The sequence below is a fragment of the Antechinus flavipes genome, chromosome 3 (assembly GCF_016432865.1).
Source record: "Antechinus flavipes isolate AdamAnt ecotype Samford, QLD, Australia chromosome 3, AdamAnt_v2, whole genome shotgun sequence".
Taxonomy (NCBI): Eukaryota; Metazoa; Chordata; class Mammalia; order Dasyuromorphia; family Dasyuridae; genus Antechinus; species Antechinus flavipes.
This window is the reverse complement of record NC_067400.1, coordinates 253,091,727-253,114,292: the sequence shown is the minus strand read 5'-3', so window position 1 is coordinate 253,114,292 and position 22,566 is coordinate 253,091,727. Positions and strand designations below refer to the sequence as shown.

The 22,566-nt window shown below is 33.6% G+C and overlaps 1 protein-coding gene across 3 annotated transcripts in view; it reads right to left on the bottom strand.

Moving 5' to 3' along the window:
* Positions 1-22,566, bottom strand: part of RCAN1 (regulator of calcineurin 1) — a 106,469-nt gene that overhangs the window by 12,835 nt on the left and 71,068 nt on the right. Inside the window, exon 1 of one of the 3 annotated variants that reach the window (XM_051984934.1) lies at positions 4,107-4,366. The exons of the other annotated variants lie outside the window; for them this stretch is intronic. Within the exon in view, the coding sequence (XP_051840894.1) occupies positions 4,107-4,193 (87 nt within the window). The 5' untranslated portion in view covers positions 4,194-4,366. Of the gene's footprint in view, positions 1-4,106; positions 4,367-22,566 lie in introns of those variants that run through there. 3 annotated transcript variants of the gene reach the window in all.

Genomic DNA, 22,566 nt, shown 5'->3' with positions numbered 1-22,566 from the left:
TGAAGAAAAAGATTATTTTATTTTTGCAAGCATCTCTACAATGCTTTGAGGTTTGCAAAATACTTTTTTATCTTTGTTATCTTATTTGATTATCCCTCAAACTTCTGGGAGGTAGATATTGTTATTTTAGTTTTATAGATGAGAAAACTAAGATTCTGTAAAGTTAAAGGTCTTAGAAAGGATTAAAACTCCTACTGCACAAGAATGATAGTTAAAACAATCTTCTTGTCTTCAAATCCAGCATTCTATATACTATACTATAAGGTGACTTCTATTTATATCCATTTATATTTCTCCCCAAGTACTTTTAAGAAAATTAAACTGTATATTTAAAGAATGTTCGATAACATCTAGTCTGAACTTCTTATTTTATCTGATGAAATTAGAATGAATACTAAGAATAAAAATGTAGATGCCCTGATTCACACTGTTTGGTTTACATTATAGAAAAATAATAGTTACAAGAGGCAACAGGGAGATCAGTTCAGAGTAGTGGGCTGGGTATAAATACTAGTTTATAATACACTAATACTTATTCTTCTTTCATTGTTACTGAATCATTTCCTTATTAATGCTCTATCAGAATTCTAAGGCAATCAAGGAGTATGCTTTTAAAATTCCTAATAAATTAACAAAAATCCACTTTCTCACTAATCACTTAGCTTCAAGTCTCTACAATAGTTCATAATTAAACCAGAAAAATCTCTTTTCTTATATGCTTTTGCTCCTCTATCTTAAACCCTGCTCTCATAGACTAAAACAACATCAAGGTTGGCCAAATAATTTATTTCAATAGCAAACAACCATATAAAACATAAATAAATATTTATAATCCATAATAAATTTATTATAATATTATAATAAATATAATACTTATTTAAAAGTTCATAATCCAAGACAGTGAAAAAAACTCCATCTGTTTGTATAATATAGAGAGTATAATAGAATGCTTTGTTCAATATTGACACTGATTTTTTCCCAACTCAAATAATCTTCTCAGGATGCTAATCAAGTCTTCCAGTAATTCTCTTCAATATGTCTCCTCTGAATAAGAGTTAAACTAGGGACTTTCATAGTGTCGCTTCAGGTTCTCTCTTAACCTCACTCCCAATCTCTCACAAGAATAAATAACTAAATGAGCTTAGTCTTTGAACAGATTCTTAACAGTTGATGGTTAACTCCTTCAATCCCAATACTGCACAAGAATGATAGCTGTCTTATTGATTCCAATTCTTTCACAAGGAGACAATTAACTTACAATTTTTGCTTTTTTGGAAACAGCATTTTAAATTTAGAATAAATCTCCTTGTACTGCAATTAATTGTCAGTTCTCTGCAAGATTCTCTTCCCTATTAAAGTTATAGTCACAATATTTTTGAGGAAGAGGCTATTGAAACTGATAGTAAGAAAATTCTCTCCAGAAAAGAGAAAATTTATATGTGTATATATATGAGAGTCTTTATGCACCACATAAAGCTTTTGCTTCCACCACAGGATAATGTTTCCTATTATTTTGATTGGTATACTTGTCAAATCCCCACCCACACAGAAGAATGTAAACTCTTTGATGATAGATTTTCATTTTATTTTAATTTATTTTGAATTTTCAGAAATTGATTATGTTTAATGTGCATGTCTATTAAAACATAGAATTGTGTTAGTGCTAGGGAAATGAAAAAAAAAATGACCTAAGAAAAGGGACTGGATTTACTTTAAATACTCAAGTCAATTAAAAAAATAAGAATCTGTTGCCTCTGTAGTATGTTTACTCTCTTCCTGGAGTTAGGGGGATATGCCCAAAGGAAAAAAGAGAAAGAAAAGGCAAGTCATATATTTGGCTTAGAACTTAAGTGGTTTACTTTCATATTGAACAAGATAAATTAATAGCAGTCACTGAGGAATTTTGATATAGATTGTTTATTTTATCTGTTTATTAGAAAATAACTATGATGCAAACTGTTGCTTTGTTCAATGCTATCACATATCTCTTTTATTTCTATGATTTATTCAGATATTATATATATTCACATATAATTTATTCATATATATGTTTAGATTAGATGATAAAGTGCTTCAGCTGCATGTATTGCTAAATCTTTTTTCCTATTGTAACAAGGGAAAGACTTGTGGAAAAGTGGGCCTAGTTAATCTGTAATTTCACATGATTTCCTCGACAGATAACATGATTGTTCAATTATTATCAAATTTAATGATAATTTAGAGGTGACTTATTAAAAGAATTAGAAGGAACAATAAAACACATAGAAAAGCAAATGATAAATTTCTTGAGTGTACACCCTATATTGATGATGCTTTATCATCATTATTCCCTTAAATATAACCAAAATTTTTTTAGCAATTTTTCTTGGTCATGACAATTCCTGCAAGGTGTGAACAAAATTATACATTACTATGTTTTCTCAAGTAATCATTTTTTAAGTAATAAAAACCGCATGACTGATTTATTCATATAATTGGAGATTCATCATTGTTTATCTTCTTGTACAGCTCTTGGACTCAGGCTGGATGCTCAGTCCTTACCTTCTTACTATATAAGAGGGAAGAGCAGGAAAAATATCCTGGGGAAGGGATGATATTAGAGAGAGAAAGAATGGAGGGTTGAGAAGAAACTCTGGGAGTTCTTGGCCCCTACAAGAATGCCTTGATGGAAATGGAAGCTATTGGGAGAGAAAGGCTGGTAGCCACCTTCCTGATTTCTACTACTCTTCTCCCATCCTCATAGGGGAGGGGCTTAGCTTCCAGTTTCAGACCTAGTGTGCTCCAAGCAGATAAACACTGATGAACCCACAGCTGCAGTTATCAATATCTAAATATCAATTAGTATTTATACAAATTAGGTCAGAATAGATAGCCTCTGCCTCAAATAATATCATGATCAAAATGTACTGTTTTTGCTGGATCACATTCAGTGATTAATAACAGCTTAAGAGTGGCATTTTCAGTTTATGAAGGCTTTTACATACATGGTATCATGATTTTGGTAGAACTGTCCTGTAAAACAGCCAGTATGAGTACTGTTATTACTGTTTTACAAGTAAGGGAACTGAGACCCATGGAGGTAAGTGACTTGGTTAAGATCATGCAGTAAGTGGAATAGCTAGAGCATTCATCTATATATTTTGGACTTGACTCCATTCAAGGCCCAAATCAAGTGCCTCTACTGAAGCCTTTCTTCATTTTCCGAATTGTTAGTGTTTTCTTTCTAATTGTTTTTCCCCCTTACTAATAAGTAGTATACTTATTTGTACCCTCCCAGTGGATTATAAGCTCATTGGGATCAGGAACTTTCTGTTTTTGCCTTTGCATGCCCAGGACCTAGCACAAAACCTTACAAATAATAAGTGAAGAATAATTGTTGTTGTTATAACAAATGCTGCCATTCAGTAAACGGATTATATCTTTGTTAAGGGGGAAAATTAAATTAGACTATCAGAATTCATATAAAACATTTAAGTATTAAAACACAGCTAGTTAGTTTCTAAGAAATGTTAATAGGCAAACTAGGAAGGAAAAAAAAGCCTATGCAGTAACAACAATTGCCTAGGTTTTCATTTGGTGAACCATCTCTCTGTATTTCATTAATTATTATCACTCCTTTCTCTAGAAAGCTATGCTTTTTAGGAAGGCATTGAGACTCCACACTTCAAAGATTTACTCTGGTTTTAGATTTTACTATTATTTCTTCCTCCTTTTAAACCAGAAAAAGATGTGTGTTTAAGATAAAACAAATAAAATAATTGATCACATAGACCCCATTTCCATAAAAAATGCAAATAATTTGCTCTCTTCAGATTGTCAATACTAATTTCTACCGAAGTACTAACTTGCCCCAAAAAAGAATTTTTGAGGAAAGTTTACTGTCTTTTGTAACGTATTCAGACACAATATTAACTTCTGTTTTGATTCTTTATGCCCCCAAATCTCTTACTATGTGTCTCAGGTTGCACTTTTCAAATTTAAAAAAAATTTCCCCCTCAAAACTTTCTTAAAACACTCCACAAGATAACAATGATATTGAAACAATATCCATTAGTTAAAAATCCAAGAACTAAATTTTTATATTATATTAATTTTGGAAGCCTTACCCTGGTTTCGCTTTCGCAGAAGACATCACTGTGTGCAACACAGGCAATCAAGGAGCTAAAACTGTAGTTAAAATTTCTAAAATGCATCTTGCCTTTTTTTAACCACTAATGGTAAAATCCCAAGTGGAGTACTTTTTAAAGAAGCTACAAGTTCCTTCGGTAGACAGTATTTATAAAGAAAAGCAGTCTGGCCCCGTGGGGAAAAACAGAATAGCTTTCAAAGTATCCAGTTTGGGACAGCAAATTCCTGAATAAAGTCCTGCATGCTTACAGGCAGTCAGGGACAAAATGTAAGCTTCTACTGGAAAGAGGTGACGTCAGCACATTAGTCACTTTCCCTATGCTAATTAACTTTGCTCAGGGAGGATGGAAAAAACAGCTGAGGTTTGCACAGCAGCTGCTTTATCAACTCCTTTTGCAGCATAGTTTCCATTGGTAGTAATTCCATTCAGTGCTCAGACAACATGCTCCTCACTTGAATGGGATGACTCTCTAAGATGGAAAATGTTACTGCAGAAAAGGACGAAGGTCTATAGAAGTAAACAGTAATTACCCTTAGGGAAATTTCAAGGGCTCTTGGAAACTTGGAAACAAATCTCTTAGCATTTGTAATCACTGTACTTTCTGAAAAACTTGAGATTTTGAAATGCCTTGATCAATAAATCTAACAGTGAAATTAATTTGGAAATATAATTTTTCTAATTTAACTTTTGACTGGATGAATGTTTCAATTACTATTTACTAAGTTGTGTTTCAACTCTTTATTAAGGGGAAATAAGGATCCTTCAAGTTTATTTTAACAAGGAGCCTAAGAATTTCTTTAGAAAATTTTAAGCTTGACCATTCTTGCTGTCTGAAATCTAAGTCTCCTAGACAGAGAGACAGATACACACGCACACCCGCACATATAGGCACACAAATCACACAATAATGAGACTTCTTTCTTAAACTGCATGGGGATCAGTGTTTTGAAAGGGAGAACAGAGACAGATACAGCCTTACCTGCAGACCAAAGTTCAATTGTACTTTTTTCATGTAAGAGTATGCATAAACCTGAGTGAACATACTAGGAGAGTGAAATTTTTGGGGGGCTTTCCATTTCAAACTGTTGTCAAAATGCTAAATTTTTACCAACTCAAAGGACTAACAAAGTACTTCCGTTCCTTAACGATTCTTCCAATTTCTTTTTACAATGTATGTATATAGCCAGATTATTTTAAAAAGCTTTGTCTAGTAAAGGGCATTTGGACTTTCAAAATAAAGGAGTGTTGGTGGTAGCAATAAGAATGTAAATTTAAAAATGAATTCTGAAGAATTCTTAAAAACTTTGTGAGTGGTTTTAAAAAACAAACAAGACAAAAGCTTAACAGTGAATATATTCCCCACCCCAAAAGCCAAACATAATTTTACTAAACAAGATATTTAATTGTGATGCAGTGTGACAAGCTGTCAAATTATGTAGACCTGTAAGAAATACATTATATAGATTTTCCCATACCAATTAACCATCATTTTCAATCTGAAAAGATCTAAATGTACATATTTTAAACCTGCTGAAAAATAAAGGTCATACTAATTCCCATAGCTAATGTTGTTCTTTGAGGTTGCTGGGTACTGCTTATTACATTGCCTAGTACTGAAGAACATGCCATTCCACTGCCAAGATTCAGTTGCTTAACCTGGACATAGATTTAGGGTTTGGGGTGGTGGAAGGAGGCATTCTGGTTCTTCTTCTTCTTCTTCTTTTTTTTTTTGGAAGTCTTTAATTTCTTACCCCCCTTTCTGATTGGGTAGAAATGATTATGGAATGTCCTCCACCCATTCTATCATCTTCTTTCTCTTTTTGTCCAGTTGTGTGAGGAAATATAAAACATTAAAAGTTTTTTTTTTTTTTTTAAAGGGATTTTCTGGTCCAAATGCCTCATTTGCAGGTGAAGGAATTGAAGTCCAAGAGATGTGAAGTGACATTCACAAAGGCACACAGAAAAGCTGTCATGTGTCAAATTCTATTTCTAATTCATTTTTCTAACCAAAGTGCAAGGTAACCAAGAATGCAGGTAAAAAAAGGTAGTTAGGCTTGATAGTCAGAGAACAAGAAAATTATATGAGAAGCAATAAATGAAATTTATTTGGCATAGCCTTACCTGAAAGACCAAAGTTCCCATGGACTTTTTTCATTTAAGATTACATAAAAGCCTGGGTGAACATACTAGGAAAGTTAGCAAGATTTTAGATTTCATGATTTTAAAATTATAAAATCTACATAGAAAGAGCATTTTTCTTACATAAAGCTCCCCTTTCCATCACAGGTCAGCATTTGATATAAGATTTCATTTAAGTTTACTTTGGTGGAGTAGTTAGCATCCATTTTTTGGTGAGTTGCTGCCATTTAAAGCCCTAGTTTTCAATGACTATTTCTAATGGCCAAAAATTGCAAAGAATCGCTGAAAAACCTTAATATGGTTCAAGGATTTTGTAGTTGAGGGTTGGATTAGAACACTTCCCATGGGAAAAAGATCCTTCGGTTATGTTCTCTGACCTCTTGCTAAAGGACATGTTCAACCAAAGGTTTATGGTTGGTACCTGGACCCTTGTGACGATAGGCTGTGCCAAAGATGACTGATAACTGAGCCAAGAAAAAGATGAAATAAGTCAATCTGTCAGTAAAGATTTATTAGGTCCCTATAATGTGCCAGGCATTGTATAAAGAGCCAGAGATACAAAAAAAGGTAAAAAAAAAAATCTCTACTGTCAAAGAGTACACAGAATGAAGAAGTTAACAACATGCAAACAATTATGTTCAAACAAGACAGATTTAGGTTAAATTGAAATAATCAACAGAGAGAAGGCACTAGATTTAGGAGGAATCCAGCAGTCTGTTTCTTTTGATTGTGTCACTAGGGACTGCCAGCTCTCTTTTGGACTTACAACAAGGAAGGGAGAGGATATTTCTTTTCTGGGTCCTAGGCAGCAGTTATTGTAGCTACATGCATATGTCAGTGAGAACTTGAGCTTCCCTAGGGTAGGTGGCAACTGGATCTTAAGTCCTTAGCTGCCTTTTCTGCTCAACATTTCTTTTCTGGGGCACAGGTGATGGAACAGTGCTGTCCTAAGGGATGGATGTTTCCAGCTTTGGTGGCTCAAAAGATGCAGAGTCACTGAATTGGGTGCCATTTCCAAGTGAGAGTTGCTCTCTAAAATGATATCCTTCTCAGAGGAAGTCCAGAAGCTGAGATGAGGTGACAGAGCATTCTAGGCAGTGAAAATGTAGAGTCTGAGACAAAGTACTCTAATCCAAACATTCCACTTCAATTCCATAAGAGAAAGACCACTGATCTGAGAGTCAGGAGCATGGAGTTTTGGTCTTGGTATTGCCCTCTTAATAGCTGTCTGAAAGGATAAAGTCACTTAACTTCTCTGTGACTCAGTTTTCTCATCTATAAAAAAAGGAATTTGGCCTAGTTGATTATTAAAGTCCCCTCTCTTTCATTTATTATGTGATTCTTTGATACTGCTACCATCACAATAGTGATCTATGTGAACAATCATTTTTAATTTATAGTTATCCTTTAATCTATGAATTTTCTTTCCTAATAGTTTATTCTTTAACTTTTAGACAAACTTTGAAGTGGCTTGTCAAGTATACACTAGTCTCTGAAGAATAAACATATATACATAAAAAAGGTAAAAAAGTGGGGGTTGGATTAGATGATTTCTAAGATACTTATCATCACCATTACTGATTCAATTCTAAAGATAGACTCTGTTTCTATTTGTAAAATAATACAAAGGGTTGGCCAAGTAATCAGGGAGTATGATTGATTAGGGTCCATGATACTAATCATATCTGCTGGAGAGATGGAATTAACAGGGAACTACCAAGAAATTTCTGTGTATTTAGATGTAAGGAACTTCAGTAGGTCCGAGCAGACAAGTTCAGGAACTGAAAACTTCAAAGGCAAAGGGCAGTGTCTGAATGAAAAGTGGGTCCAAATCAAGAGTCACAAAAGTTCAACAAGGAGCTAGTAAGAAGAAAGGCCTAGAGGTGGAATGAAGTTAAAGCCTTGAGGCTTTAGTGCTGGAGTAGAAATGAAGGTCTGGGGTAGAAAAAAAAAAAAAAAAGATCTTAATTTGCTGTACTGGATCTGTTTCATGGAGAAATGTGAATGTTAAGCTCAGCTGTGTGTAGCCAGCCTTGCCTGAACTCCCTCCAGCTGGAGAGCTTCCTGCAAGAGCACTGATCTTTTACAAGTGAAGTCTGTGTCCATGGCCTCCAGATAGTCAGACAATCAGATAAATCCCTTTGTTCTTATTTGCAAGTATGATCTAAATAATTTGAGAATGGGAGTTTCCACAGTAACCAAACCATACCATTACAGCTTTTTGAAGCCACATATTAAATATGTTCTCAGAAGAACAGAAAACAAAAATAAAAATAAAAGCCAAGGTTAACTGCTATCTTCTCCCCCCCCCTCCAAAAAAACCCAAAGCACAACAAAAAACAATAAACCCCCAACAACCTCTCTTTATATAAATAAAATAAAGCACTCTTTAAATGTTTGAGTTAGCTTAAAGCTTTAGAAGAAAACTGGAGGCTTAAGTGTTTTTCATCTGGATTGTAAAAATTACAAATACCTTTGATGTCTTTAATTGCACTTGCAAAGTATCATTTCACATATTTTCATTAAGAAGTTTTGGAGGGTTATTTTCAGTATAGCAAACAGGGAAAAACTGAGGTTTATGCTGAACTCCATTATTCCTATTACAGCATTCCTACATCCTAATTAAAGTTACCTCAGCTCTTCCATTATAAAGCACAAGGAGTTTATAACTCTACCTCAAAAATATGCTGTGGGCTGAGAACATATGTACATATTAACTAACCAGAAAGAAAAAAGTTTTAACTTCGATATGCAAACTTAAGCCTGGTAAAGAATGAAACAATCTTTCTGGTTCCTGCCCTCTTCTCTGCTCCTAATCTAGGACTGAGTTGTATACAAAGGACAATGACACAATACATTAACTCCAAAGCTAAGACAATTTCAATTTTAGGTGAATGTTCAGCTTCTAAATTGATAAAGCAATGCTGTTATTTAGTATGCTATTCCATTATTAGGCATGGCAACATCCTCTCCATTGCTGAGATTATACAAAAGAAATGTGTTGTGTTATAATTCTTTTTCTCATAAGGTCAATGATGGATCTATAGTGGCATAAACTGAGCACTAATAGTGCTTAATAGTCCATAATAGAATAGATCAAAACTATAAGTAAATGATCAATAGAAGTCAAAAATACAGTTTCATCAATAAAGGGGCTAAAATAAAAAACAAAAAAGACTATTTTCTGTCTTAGGAGTGGACAACCTTTAAGATTCTATCTTGTTAAATTCTTTGTTTCTAATCCCATTAATCATAGTTTGCATTCCTGTTCAAGTTTCCTTATTATTCAACCTTTTCTTAGTTGGCAAAGATTATCCATTCTTCTGTAAATTATTGGAACCAACTTAGCAAGGAATGTTTACTATGAAAAAAAATCGCCAAAGGCAAATCATAAAGACAATTAATGATTCTGAAACTACAAAATGAGCATACTTTTGTAACATCTATTTCAAAAGTCTCTTTCTACAGAGCTACAATTACAATTATGATAGCTTTAATAGCCAAATGTGGAAACAATGATATACTACGTTGTTGAAATGGTAGTTTTTCACTATCAGTTTGGAGAATGTCTAGAGGATGGATTGAGAAAAGTTTAGTATTATGACTTGAAAGATTCTGGAGAAGACAGAGAAAAAGATGATGGAGAAACCTTTTTTTTTCCCTTGATGGAACTAATTTAATCCTTATCTTGCAAAGAAAGCTTATTTGCTATCTTGAATGACCTGAATGATGTGGAATTATGCTTCTAGAAGTGAAATCTTGAGTGTCATAGGTAGCTCTGGCTATGACTATACTCTCAGTTGTTGTTGGGTTGTTTCAGTCTTTGTAACCCTATTTGGGGTTTTCTTGGCAAAGATACTGGAATGGTTTGCCATATCCTTCTCCAGCTCATTTTAGAGATGAAGAACTGAGGAAAATAGGTTTATTATATGACTTGCCCAGGATCACATAGCTAGAAAGTGTCTTGAAGATGGATTTGGCTCATGAAGATGAGTCTTTCCAGTTCCAAGCCCAGTACTTTGACTATAGCTCTACCTAGTTGGTCCTCTATCAATTAAACCCTTATAATTATGTTTTTGTTTTATTATTGATAAATTGTTTATTCAGTGACTTCGGTGCTTATTTGATCCAAGAAGATTAAGGGACTTTTCCACTTATTAAGTAAATATGATCATTTGTTAGGGACTCTGGGCTTAGTTGATTCAGAAATGCTGAAATTTTATTAGTGAGAAAATATATAAACATGGCCCTGGATTATCTTAAACTGGAGATGACAAGATAAAATATGGTATGGTAGGAGCTTTGTTGACTTTGTGTGACTAGCAGGTAGGGTGCTGAGATGTGTGATGGGGACATGTTTGCAGCCCCTTTGAGACAACTTTCATAGTTCTTTCTTCTCTTTCAACCCTGCCCCTTTGCTTCTTCTGACCTCTTTTCTATGGGCAGCCTTGTCTAGCATTCTATACATGGGGCAATAACTTAAGAAGCAGATGAATTAAATTAGCCCTGTGAAGGAAAGAAGGCATTTAGCTTTTTTAAATGCTTCTGCAAATAAAAAAGACTTAGTCTGGCAAGAAACTTGTGTCAGAAACTTTACCAAAGTTCTTACTGACATCTGGGGAATGTCTTAGTGATCCAGCTAACTATCTGCTATCCTTTTTCTAGAGAGGGAGAGTAATATTTTACTGTTTTATCTTTTTAAATTTCCTACCAGAAAAAAATGTTAATTACATTTTATGTTCTACAATGCTTACTACATTTTAAACATTGAACGTGAATCGCTGGACTGGCCTAGTTTAGGCCTGGCTCACAAAATATGGAATGGGTCAGATAGTAGTGTTACTTCATCCTATTTATTGCTGTGACATTTTGAAGGGGAAAAAAAAAGAAGAGAGAAGCAACAGAAATATATTTATTTGGTGATGATCTGGGTCAAAGCAACACTAATTTAGGCTTGGCTGTTAGCTCGTGCTCTCTTTTTTTTTTTCTTCGAGTCACTCTGCTCTGTTTACTTATTACTATAGCCTTGCTGATTAGTGGAGCTAACCAGTGTGATTGGATAACAAGATTAGAAGATGGAAAGGACTCAGAAATCATTCAATCTAACTTCTTTATTATATAGACCAGGGAACTGAAACTCATAGAGATAATGTGATTTACATGTGATTACATATACTTATGTGATTATATAAGCAATAAACATCAAATCCAGGACTTTTTCTACTTTTTCCACATGCTGTCTCCTCCCACTGATAGTATAAGTTGTAAAGCTGGTATTCAAATCCAGGTAATGACTCCAAATGCAAAGCTATTCTTTTTCCATTACACCATTATTAGCATTAAGGTGATGAGAAGATGGGACAATGGATATAATTCATTAGATTGTCTTCTGCAGCTGAACCTGGCATTTGTTCTTGGTTTGAGTCTCATGAGACACGAAGCACCTGGATAAATCTGACAAACCCAAACTGACTCATTCACAGATTAAGTCACTTCCCTTAGATCAAACCTGATGGGATGGTCTGTTTTCCATGTTTATAGCTAGCCCAAACTTGAATTGTTTAAAAGCACTGTATTAGAAGTTAGGTGAGAATCAAAGTTAAAGCAAGACAAAGTCCTTGCCAGTAGATAGAAGGGATGACATACACAGATAAGTATAACAAAACAGAATTTTGTAATAAGAACATAAAAGAAATGGAAAGTGGAATGAGGTACAAAGTGGTGCTAAGTGATATAGAGGCTTGCAGAAAGAGAAAAGGGAGATCGGAAAGGGTTCAGAAGGATGTAGCAGTTGAGTCAGGAGTCAAAATATCGATAATGATTCAGCAGGCAGAGGACAGTAATATAGGCATAAAAACTTTGTATTTATTTCTAAGCGAAACTTAGAAAATCAAAAAGGTAGGTATCAGTTGGTAAGCTCCTTGAGAGCAGACGTTGTTTCATTCTCATTTGGTATTTCCCACTGCCTAATATACACCCGGGTACAAATTGACAGAACACTAAAAGTAAAAACTGATTATGATGGAAGGCAGTGAGGCAAGGGTAAAATTGGATAGAAACCTTTTGTCATAAATGTAATCTAAATGAATCCCTTAAAAAAATTTAATCATATCCTACAAAGAGCAATGAGTGTTTCCTATGTAATAAATAGTGCTAGATTTACATGGTACCAAGACCCAAATAGAAGAATCCCTTAGTTTAAGGATTCATTTACTAACTTCTAAAGATAATTTGTATCCACCCTCATTTCTGGAGACCCTCATTTCTGGAGGCTCTAAAACTATTTCTACCAGATCAGAAATGTAATAGCATTTTTGTTACATCCACAGGTGCTTCAATTCAATTCTGCTTATATGTTATACAAAAATATCAGTTTATTTCCTGACGAAATCAAATGTAAATTTAAAACGAGCACACTATATTCTGAACTGCTAACTGCTAGGAAAAGTAATTATGATACCATCGAGGAAAATTAATGGCAAAAAATTGACACAGGTCAAGAAGCAATTCATTCTTTCCAACAGTTTATAAAATAATCACCCTACTCTGAGGATTAGTAGTAGCTGTTACTGGGAATTGAAACCAAAAACTTATCTGAAGGATAAGTTTAGGGTTAACAGAAAGTGAAGTGGTGGTATTTTGAAATTTTAATTGTATTTAAATATTGTCTATTCAAGGAGACTTTTTATTGTTTTTTCTTTAAAAAATATAGACACAGTCAATAATATTATGGCTTGATCACTCATGACAAAAACTATCAAAAAGTCATGCCTGGCTGTATTCCTTTCCCCTCTAGTCTTTCCATTAGTCTGTAAATCAGCAGGACTAGGGACTGCCCTGATCTTTCTTACTCAAAAGGAAACCATTATAATAGTGCTCATAGGATCCTTTGTAATTGTGAAATTAGGCAACTTTTGTACAAACAGAACGAATGCAAACAAGATTAGTAGGGAAGCAACAAACTGGGAAAACATCTTTACAATTAAAGGTTCTGATAAAGGCCTCATTTCCAAAATATATAGAGAACTGACTCAAATTTATAAAAAATCAAGCCATTCTCCAACTGATAAATGGTCAAAGGATATGAACAGACAATTTTCAGATGATGAAATTGAAACTATTACCACTCACATGAAAGAGTGTTCCAAATCACTATTGATCAGAGAAATGCAAATTAAGACAACTCTGAGATATCACTACATACCTGTCAGATTGGCTAAGATGACAGGAAAAAATAATGATGAATGTTGGAGGGGATGCGGGAAAACGGGGACACTGATGCATTGTTGGTGGAGTTGTGAACGAATCCAACCATTCTGGAGAGCAATCTGGAATTATGCCCAAAAAGTTATCAAACTGTGTATACCCTTTGATCCAGCAGTGTTTCTATTGGGCTTATACCCCAAAGAGATATTAAAAAAAGGAAAGGGACCTGTATGTGCCAAAATGTTGGTAGCAGCCCTGTTTGTAGTGGCTAGAAACTGGAAAACAAATGGATGCCCATCAATTGGAGAATGGCTGGGTAAATTGTGGTATATGAATGTTATGGAATATTATTGTTCTGTAAGAAATGACCAACAGGATGAATACAGAGAGGCTTGGAGGGACCTACATGGACTGATGCTAAGTGAGATGAGCAGAACCAGGAGATCATTATACACTTCGACAACGATATTGTATGAGGATGTATTCTGATGGAAGTATATTTCTATGACAAAGAGACCTAACTGAGTTTCAATGGATAAATGATGGACAGAAACAGCTACACCCAAAGAAGGAACACTGGGAAACGAATGTGAACTATTTGCATTTTTGATTTTCTTCCCGAGTTATTTTTACCTTCTGAATCCAATTCTCCCTGTGCAACAGGAGAACTGTTTGGTTCTGCAAATATGTATTATATCTAGGATATACTGCAACATATTTAACATATATAGGACTGCTTGCCATCTTGGGGGGGCTGGAGGGAGGGAGGGAGGGGAAAAAACGAAACATAAGCAAGTGCAAGGGATAATGTTGTAAAAAAATTACCCTGGCATGGATTCTGTCAATACAAAGTTATTATTAAATAAAATAAAATTAAAAAAAAAATTAGGCGACTTCAAGGTCATTAACACATAGAATCAACTAAAGGAAGAGAGATGTTTCATCTGGAAAAGAGAAGATTTAGGGAGGCAACTTAATAGTTGTTTTCAAAAAATTGTTTGAAAAGCTGTATCACAGAAGAAGAAATATACTTACTCTATCCCAAGTAGTAGAAGGGAAGAAGGCACAAAGGAATCCATTTAGGTTTGAAATAAAGACAAATTTTCAACTGTTGGATTTATCGGAAAGTGCAAAGAGATGGCTCCAGAAGTAGGTACCTTCTTATTGGAAAACTTTGAATAAGGACTGGAATGACTTCCACTTGTTAATCATAATGTAGGACTCAAAGAAAGAACACTGGGAAATGAATGTAAACTATTTGCATTTTTGTTTTTCTTCCCGGGTTATTTTTACCTTCTGAATCCAATTCTCCCTGTGCAACAAGAGAACTGTTCGGTTATAACATATATATAACATATATAGGACTGCTTGCCATCTAGGGGAGGGAGTGGAGGGAGGGAGGGAGGGGAAAAATCAGAATAGAAACGAGTGCAAGGGATAATGTTGTAAAAAAATTATATTGGCATGGGTTCTGTCAATAAAAAGTTATTATAAAATAAAATAAAATAAAAAAATAAAATAAGAAATAATCATGGGAACAATTAAAAAAATAAAATAAAATAAAAATCATAATGTATGGAAGATTTCTGGCCAATTATGTTTTGAGATAGCTGGCCTCCAAGGTCCATTCTACTGCTCAGATTATGTGAAATATTTAGAATGCCTAATAAAAAAGAATATATCATTATAGGAAATTAGAATCACCCAAAGTCTTGTGAATAGTAATAATATACTACTATAACTTCCTTTAAGTTTTATGAAATGCTTTCCTTCCAACTGCCCTGTATATTATTAAGTAGTGCAAAAATTTTTTGCACTATTTTTTTTTTAATCAATGAGGCTATATATAGACTCAGGGTTTAAGATAGGATCTTTCCATGGCTAGACAGTTTTAAGTGTTGAGCTAGGATCAGAACCCAGGTTTTATGACTCCCAAATTTAGTACCTTATATTAATCATCAAAAATAGTATAAAAATATTACAACCTTTACATTAGCCACTATTATAGCTTATAATATTTCAGAATGACCAGAATAAAATTAGCTTATGTATTAATATAAGGATATCCAATTAACATGCAAGCATTTATAAAAAGCCAATAAGTATCAAGTATTGTGTTAACTGTTTGGGATACAAAAGCAAAAAAAAAAAAAAAAAAAGAAAGAAAGAAAGGCTCTGCTTAGCAGTCCAATAGAGGAGATCACATACAAAGAAATACATACAAACAAGAAACGCACAGGGTAAAACTGGAAATAATCAACAGAGGGGAGATAAGGAAAAGGCTGTAACAGAAGAAGGATTTTAGTTGGGACTGGAAAGAAAATCAAGGAAGCCAAACAGAGGTGGAAAAAGGAAAGAATTCCAGGGATGCGGGACAGCAACTAAAAATGCCCAGACTTGGGAGATAAAGTAACCTGTGTGAGGAGCAGTAATGAATGTTACTAGACTACAGAATATGTGTGAGTGAGAAATGTTTAAGACGACAGGAAATGAGGAGGGAAAGATCCAAGTTATTAAAGGCTTTGGGTGGCAGAAGAATTTCTTATTTAATCTGGAGGTTATAAGGAACCACTGGAGTTTTTGGCGTCATGGTTCTATCTTATATCTTTCTAAGTTTCTTTATAATTCTCTTTTTTATTTGAATTTTAGTGGGTAATATTCAATTACATTGTTATATCAAAATTTTTTCATCCAATCATTAACTTTTGGATATTTTGTTTATTTCTAGTTCTTTGAAATTATAAATAATGTTTTTTTAAAAAATAAAATCTTTTTATTTTCAAAATATATGCAAACATAGTTTTCAAAACTATTTACCCTTGTAAAACCTTATGTTCCAAATTTTTCTTCCTCCCTTTTCTCCACACTCTCTCCTAGACAGTAAGTAATCTAATCTATATTAAACACGTGCAATTCTTTTATACATATTTTCATATTTATCATGCTGCAGAAGAAAAAGTAGGTCAAAAGGAAAAAAATTCCTCATTAATGTTTAATAGTAGGAAACAGTCCTGAAACTAAAAGTTTTGAGAACTGCTACCATGTTATGAATGCTGTCTCTCAGCAATGAAAAAAGCTGCTTATACATTTAAAAATACTAGAAAAATGTTACTGATACTTGTAAAATTAGTCTTTTTATTTACAAATAATTTCTGAGAGATAATATTCCCATTTACTTTAAAAGGCAGTTGATTAATTTTCAATTTAAAGAAAATAATCACAAGATTCCCCTCCATATAAACCTTAAATTTATTCTCTAACAGAAATAAATACATATACATTTAGTTTTTTAAAAAGTGGCCCTTTATAGAAATTATGTATTACCTTTATCAAAAATCAAAGAGGATAACCCCCCCGCCCCCAAACACCACATCTAAATCTCCTATCAAAAGTCAGAGAGTAAAACTGTAATAAGAACAATTTAGTTACAACAATGGAATATTCCCGGAGGTATACATTTCACAAGAAACTGTATAATTCCATTTCAGATGTTAAAAAAAATGTTGCATGGAATAATTGTGTTTTTCCTTTGCGAAGGGAAATAGGAAAGATATATGTAGTTTTATCCATTAGAAGTTCTTAGTTTAAATGCACTACTCAGAAAGGGGGAAAAAAGAATGGAGAAAATTATAAGTACAGTCTTCATGGTTATTATGTAAAAGAATGCCACAAAAGGGGAAAAAGGCCTTCTGCTCCCATTAATGGGGAATTTAGTCCTAGCAGATTCAGTTTAGTCCTAGCCTTTTACAAAGGGAAGTCTCAGGATCCTTGATTCATTGTGATCATACTCTAGAATATAACACTGGGGGAAAATGTCTTTAAAGAAACTTAAGGCTCAAGCCTAAGATTTCCTCAAAAGGTATCATTAAAGGGAGCAGCTAGGTTGTGCCGTGGATAGAGCACCAGCCGTAAAGTCAGGAGGACCTGAATTTTTTGCTTTAGCAAAAGGGGGGGAGGGGTGAATAGCATACAGAGTAGATTAAGCATAGAAAAGCTCTATATTTCCTCCATCATAAAAAAGAAACATTTAAAATACAAAAATTTTCTAAGTGCACAATGACAAGTGTTTAAAGCATGGAACAGGTCAGCTCCAATGGTCTTGTGATGGAGAGAGCCATCTGCAAATCTAGAAAGAGGACTGTGGGAACTGAATGTAGATCACAACATAGTATTTTCACTTTTTTTGTTGTTTGCATTTTGTTTTCTCTCTCATTTTTTCCTTTTTGATCTGACTTTTCTTGTTTAGCATGATAATTATAGAAATATGTACAGAAGAACTGCACATGTTTAACCTATATTGGATTACTTGCTGTCTAGAGGAAAGGTGGGGGAAAGGAAGGGAGAAAATTTTGGAACATGAGGTTTTGCTGGATGAATGTTGAAAAGCATCCTTGCATCTATTTTGAAAATTAAAAAGCTATTATAAAAATAAAAAATTTTAAAAGATTAAAATGTTTTGATCATTGGAAGAAAACAGATGATGCCACACAAAAAGCATCTTGTAATTAGCTGAAATGATCATATACATTTCTGGGCCTAAAGTGTCCAGTAAGGAATAAACCTGTCTAGTGGTAGAACACCAATTTGGCAGATTCGCTTTGGAAACAAAATGATTATATCCTTTTTAAACTTAGAGCTTTTCTTCCTCAACTCCTCTCTTTCCTCCCTCTTACCTCTCTCCTACCTCTATCCTCATTGACTATGTTATTGGTAGGAGACAGCACAAACAACTAAAAGCAGAGAAATATGCACAATGAAGACAGACTTAGAAGGTCATAAAGAGAGCTATCCAAGAAAGAAAGTAGCATCAAGGAGCATGACATCTTGGATTAGTGAAGAATAGAAGCTAGGACAAAGGAAGTAACTTCAGGCAAACAGAGCTATGAATTATCTTGTGCTGTGTGCTCCCTGCCCATATGCCTCAGACTTTGAGAAGCTCTGTGCCAACTTCTTACAGTACTAGGTGGTGAAGACCTTTTCTAAAAAATATTACTCTGGTTGACTGATATAAATGAGAAGCATAGAAATAGGGGCTTGTGAGCAATAATACTAGACATCCAGCCTCTCAGGGCAAACATGCACGCACGCACGCACACACACACACACACACACACACACACTCACTCACACACACTCACACTCTGTCTCTTTCTGTCTCTCTTTCCACAACCTTTTTAGGTAAATATAAGTATTAATACCTGCATTTTTATTTGTAATCTAAAAATTTCCTAAGAGATTAAGTGACTTATTAGAGGGCAGATTAGAATCAATCCAGGTATCTCCACTTCAATTCTAATATTCATTTTGTTATACTAAATTGCTTAAGTTTATTCTATTCTGTTTTCTTCTTTTTAATAGAGGGAACTCTTTTTTATAATTGTATTATGTACAATTATAATTGTAACTTTTTATTGACAGTACATATGCATTGGTAATTTTTTACAGCACTATCCCTTGCATTCACTTCTGTTCTGATTTTTCCCTTCCTTCCCTCCACTCCCTCCCCTAGATGTCAGGCAGTCTTATACATGTTCAATATGTTATAGTATTTCCTAGATACAATATATGTGTGCAGAACCGAACAGTTCTCTTGTTGCACAGGAAGAATTGGATTCAGAAGGTAAAAATAACCTGAGAAGAAAAACAAAAATATAAACTGTTCACACTCATTTCCCAGTGTTCCTTTTCTGGGGATTGTCAATTCTGTCCATCACTGATCAACTGGAACTGAATTAGATCTTTTCTTTGTTGAAGATATAGAGGGAAAATTTAAAAAATCATTTGAAATTATGTTCTCTAACTTAGAAATAGCCTAATGGTAACTGGAAGAAGGTATGTTCTGGTCTTGGTACCATTTAGTACTACTAACCATTTGGAATATGTTGAAGAATCAGTGTTCCTCAGAGTCCACTGAATCAAATGTCTTTATTTTACAAATAAAAGTATAGGTACATACAATACAGTTAAATGACTCACTGTGAATCATGTAGGTAATAAAGGCAGACTCCAGATACAGTGCTCTTTCTGCCACACAATGTCTTTGTGCTTTAATTTGAGTGAAATATCATGTAAAGATGAAATTCAAAGTTTTGGTGCTAATGCAAGAACATTTCAGAAAATTAAAAAGAACAGAATGATGCATTGTGGCAAAAAAAAAAAAAAAATCCCAAAAGCAGGAAAACAGTTTTAGTCCCTTATTTGCCATGGGCCTACTGTGTGATCATGAACAAATCAATCTTTTGGTTCAAGTCTGACCATTCATTAATAGCAAATAATAGTCTTTGCCTCTGTATGTGTATTCCACAAATAAGTTATGTGTTATATTGTGATAACTTTTATAAGTTACTCTGAAATATAGAGTTCATCATGTCATATTCATGCTGTTTTCTGTAAGAATTTTTACAGAATTAGGACCAGAAAAAAAGTGAATGACTCAAATCATTTGTTCTCAAACACAAATTGGACTTAATTTATATGTTATCTTGTTTTAGAGATATTTGTTGTGATGACATTTAAAGGTTATAAAAAGAACAGTGTAAATATCTCTTATAAGACTAACAAGTAATATTAATCATAACACTTTACATGCACAAACATATACTACTTAGAAGTTTAAGAGCGTTTTGATAATTTTGAATTGAAGGACTGGAACATCTCATAAAAAAAAAAAGTCCCTCTTTAAAGAGAAAAGAAAACTTCCCCACAATTCCTTTAAATTTTTTTCTGTAAAAGTCATTAACTTTTAAGTTTAAATGTGTAGTGTGCCAGGCTCTGAGGACAAAACAAAATAAAAAACAAAAACTGAAATAGTTTCTGTTTTTAAAAAGCTTATATTCTTTTTGGGTGAGGTTGGAGAAGTAGGACAACATGTACATAGAAAAATATAAAGTACATTAAAAAATACAAAGTAATTTTATGGGCAAGAAGCATTAACATTTGGGGATATTAGGAAAGCTAGAATGTAGAAAGGAGATGACACTTATTTGGCTGGGTCTTCAAGGAAAGTAGGGATTCACAAAGGTGAAGATGAGGAGTGTTAAAATACAAAGGAATGACAAAAATACACTCTAGTTCATAGCCTCATGTAAAACAACTTTCATTTACAAAATACTGGCTATTCAGAAGTCATTTTAATTGTTTTTTTGGAATGAAGGCTTCCTTTTAGAAGTTATATAACTGCTATTATTGTTACAATGCCAAACAAATAGATAAATTCAAGCTCTCTCATTTCTTCTCTCATAGGATGAAGGAGATGGTATAGATTTTTATAAAAAAGGATAAGAACTGCAAAATAGTTTGGGTCTGACAAGTGTATGCCTTAGACATTTGCTATGCAAGTTCATTGAACTTGGTATATCACGTGATTACAATGGTCTCTTTGACCTGATACTCTTCTACTAAAAAAAGAAAATATGTATACTCCTACAAAAAGCAGAAGTAGTATAATTAGAGTTTGCATTAAAGTTTTTATAGGGGAATATCTGAAAGAAACCATGAGGCTAGTTTAATGATAGTTCCAGTTCATTGAACTATAGCTTAAGTTGCTATTTCAAGATTATTTCCATCTCCAAGTATGTGTTTATTACAATGTATATTTAGAGAGAGCCCCACATACCAGAGTAATGACAAATTATGAGTATCCTGTTCATATATATACACACACACACACACACACACACACACACACATATATATATATATGCACACACACACACACATATATATACACACACACACACACATATATATATGCTACATACAATAAATATAGTAACATAATATTATATAATGTATAATAAAATAAAGTAAGATAAGTAGTTTTATGACAGTGATTAACATGGACTTTTCAAATACAGAATTCTAGGCAGTATTTCTCTTTCTTTAAAGAAAAAAAAGGCCTAAAAAATCATTGAAAAGCTTTCAAAAGAACTCAATATAGTATAAGAAATCCATCATAAAAATGTGAGAACTCTATTACTCTATTATATTTCTGATCATACATCAGAAATGTTCCTCTTGCAATAAATATTATATTTTACTTTATTTCTGCTGGTTATCCTCTAATAGGAAAATACATGCAAGTTATCATTCCAGGAAATACCTATAATAGCTTCTTCCTTAAGGGAGGGGGAGGCGGGGAGTGGGAAACCATGACAAATGCTGAATCATCTCCCCAATGATTTTAAAGTAATAATGTCCATTAGTTGTTTGAAAATTCCGCAATAATGAAATGACCAATAAGAGAATTTAATCTATTTCTTAAGAGAACAATAAGGGCAAAGACATGATGTCCTTTCTCTCTGGCTTAATAATGCTTTAAACAACACAAAATTTATGTTAAACTGGAATGAAAAGAAAAACTCAAACCCACATTCTTGTAGTTCTAAATACTTTAGGGGTTCTAGCCTATTCTTTTATTAGAGTAGGAAAATTGTCTTTAGGAAATCTCCTCATTCCCAAAGTAGATCAGAACCTATTCTTCAACTTATTAAGACAGTTGCTTTGGGCACTTGAGAGGATATGTGATTTTCTTAGAGACCTATGACCATTAGTTGTAAAAGACCAAAAGTTGTAAAAAAGTTGTAAAAAAAAAAAAAAAAGTTGTAAAAGACCAGGGAGTTGGAAACCAGGTCCTTCTGACTCTGAGATAATTCTCTAGGCTCTCTATACCCAGTTTGATTTTTATTTTCTACATATATAAATTCTTGGGTTTTTTTCTCTGAGCTATTCTGATTCAACTCCTTTTAACTTTTTTTTTTTAGCTGAAGTCTTGAAACATTAGTATTTTATCCTTTCATATCTCAACACTACTTTTGAAGATTTAGAAACCATTTCTTTCTTATATCTAGAAAGTAGGGAAAGTGAGCAAAAGCGATATTGAGAGAAGACAAGGTGTGAAGCAAAGAACAACTGCCTACAAATAGGAATACCTGTTTGAGCTTTAGTTCAGCTATTCTCTTTATCACCTGGAAACATCATTTAATCACCATCAGCCTAATTTCTCTCATTTATAGAATGAAATGAACATTAGTTATTACATAAAGGTGAGAGTCTCAAATGAGAAACTCTATTCACTCTAGGTTTCATGGTAC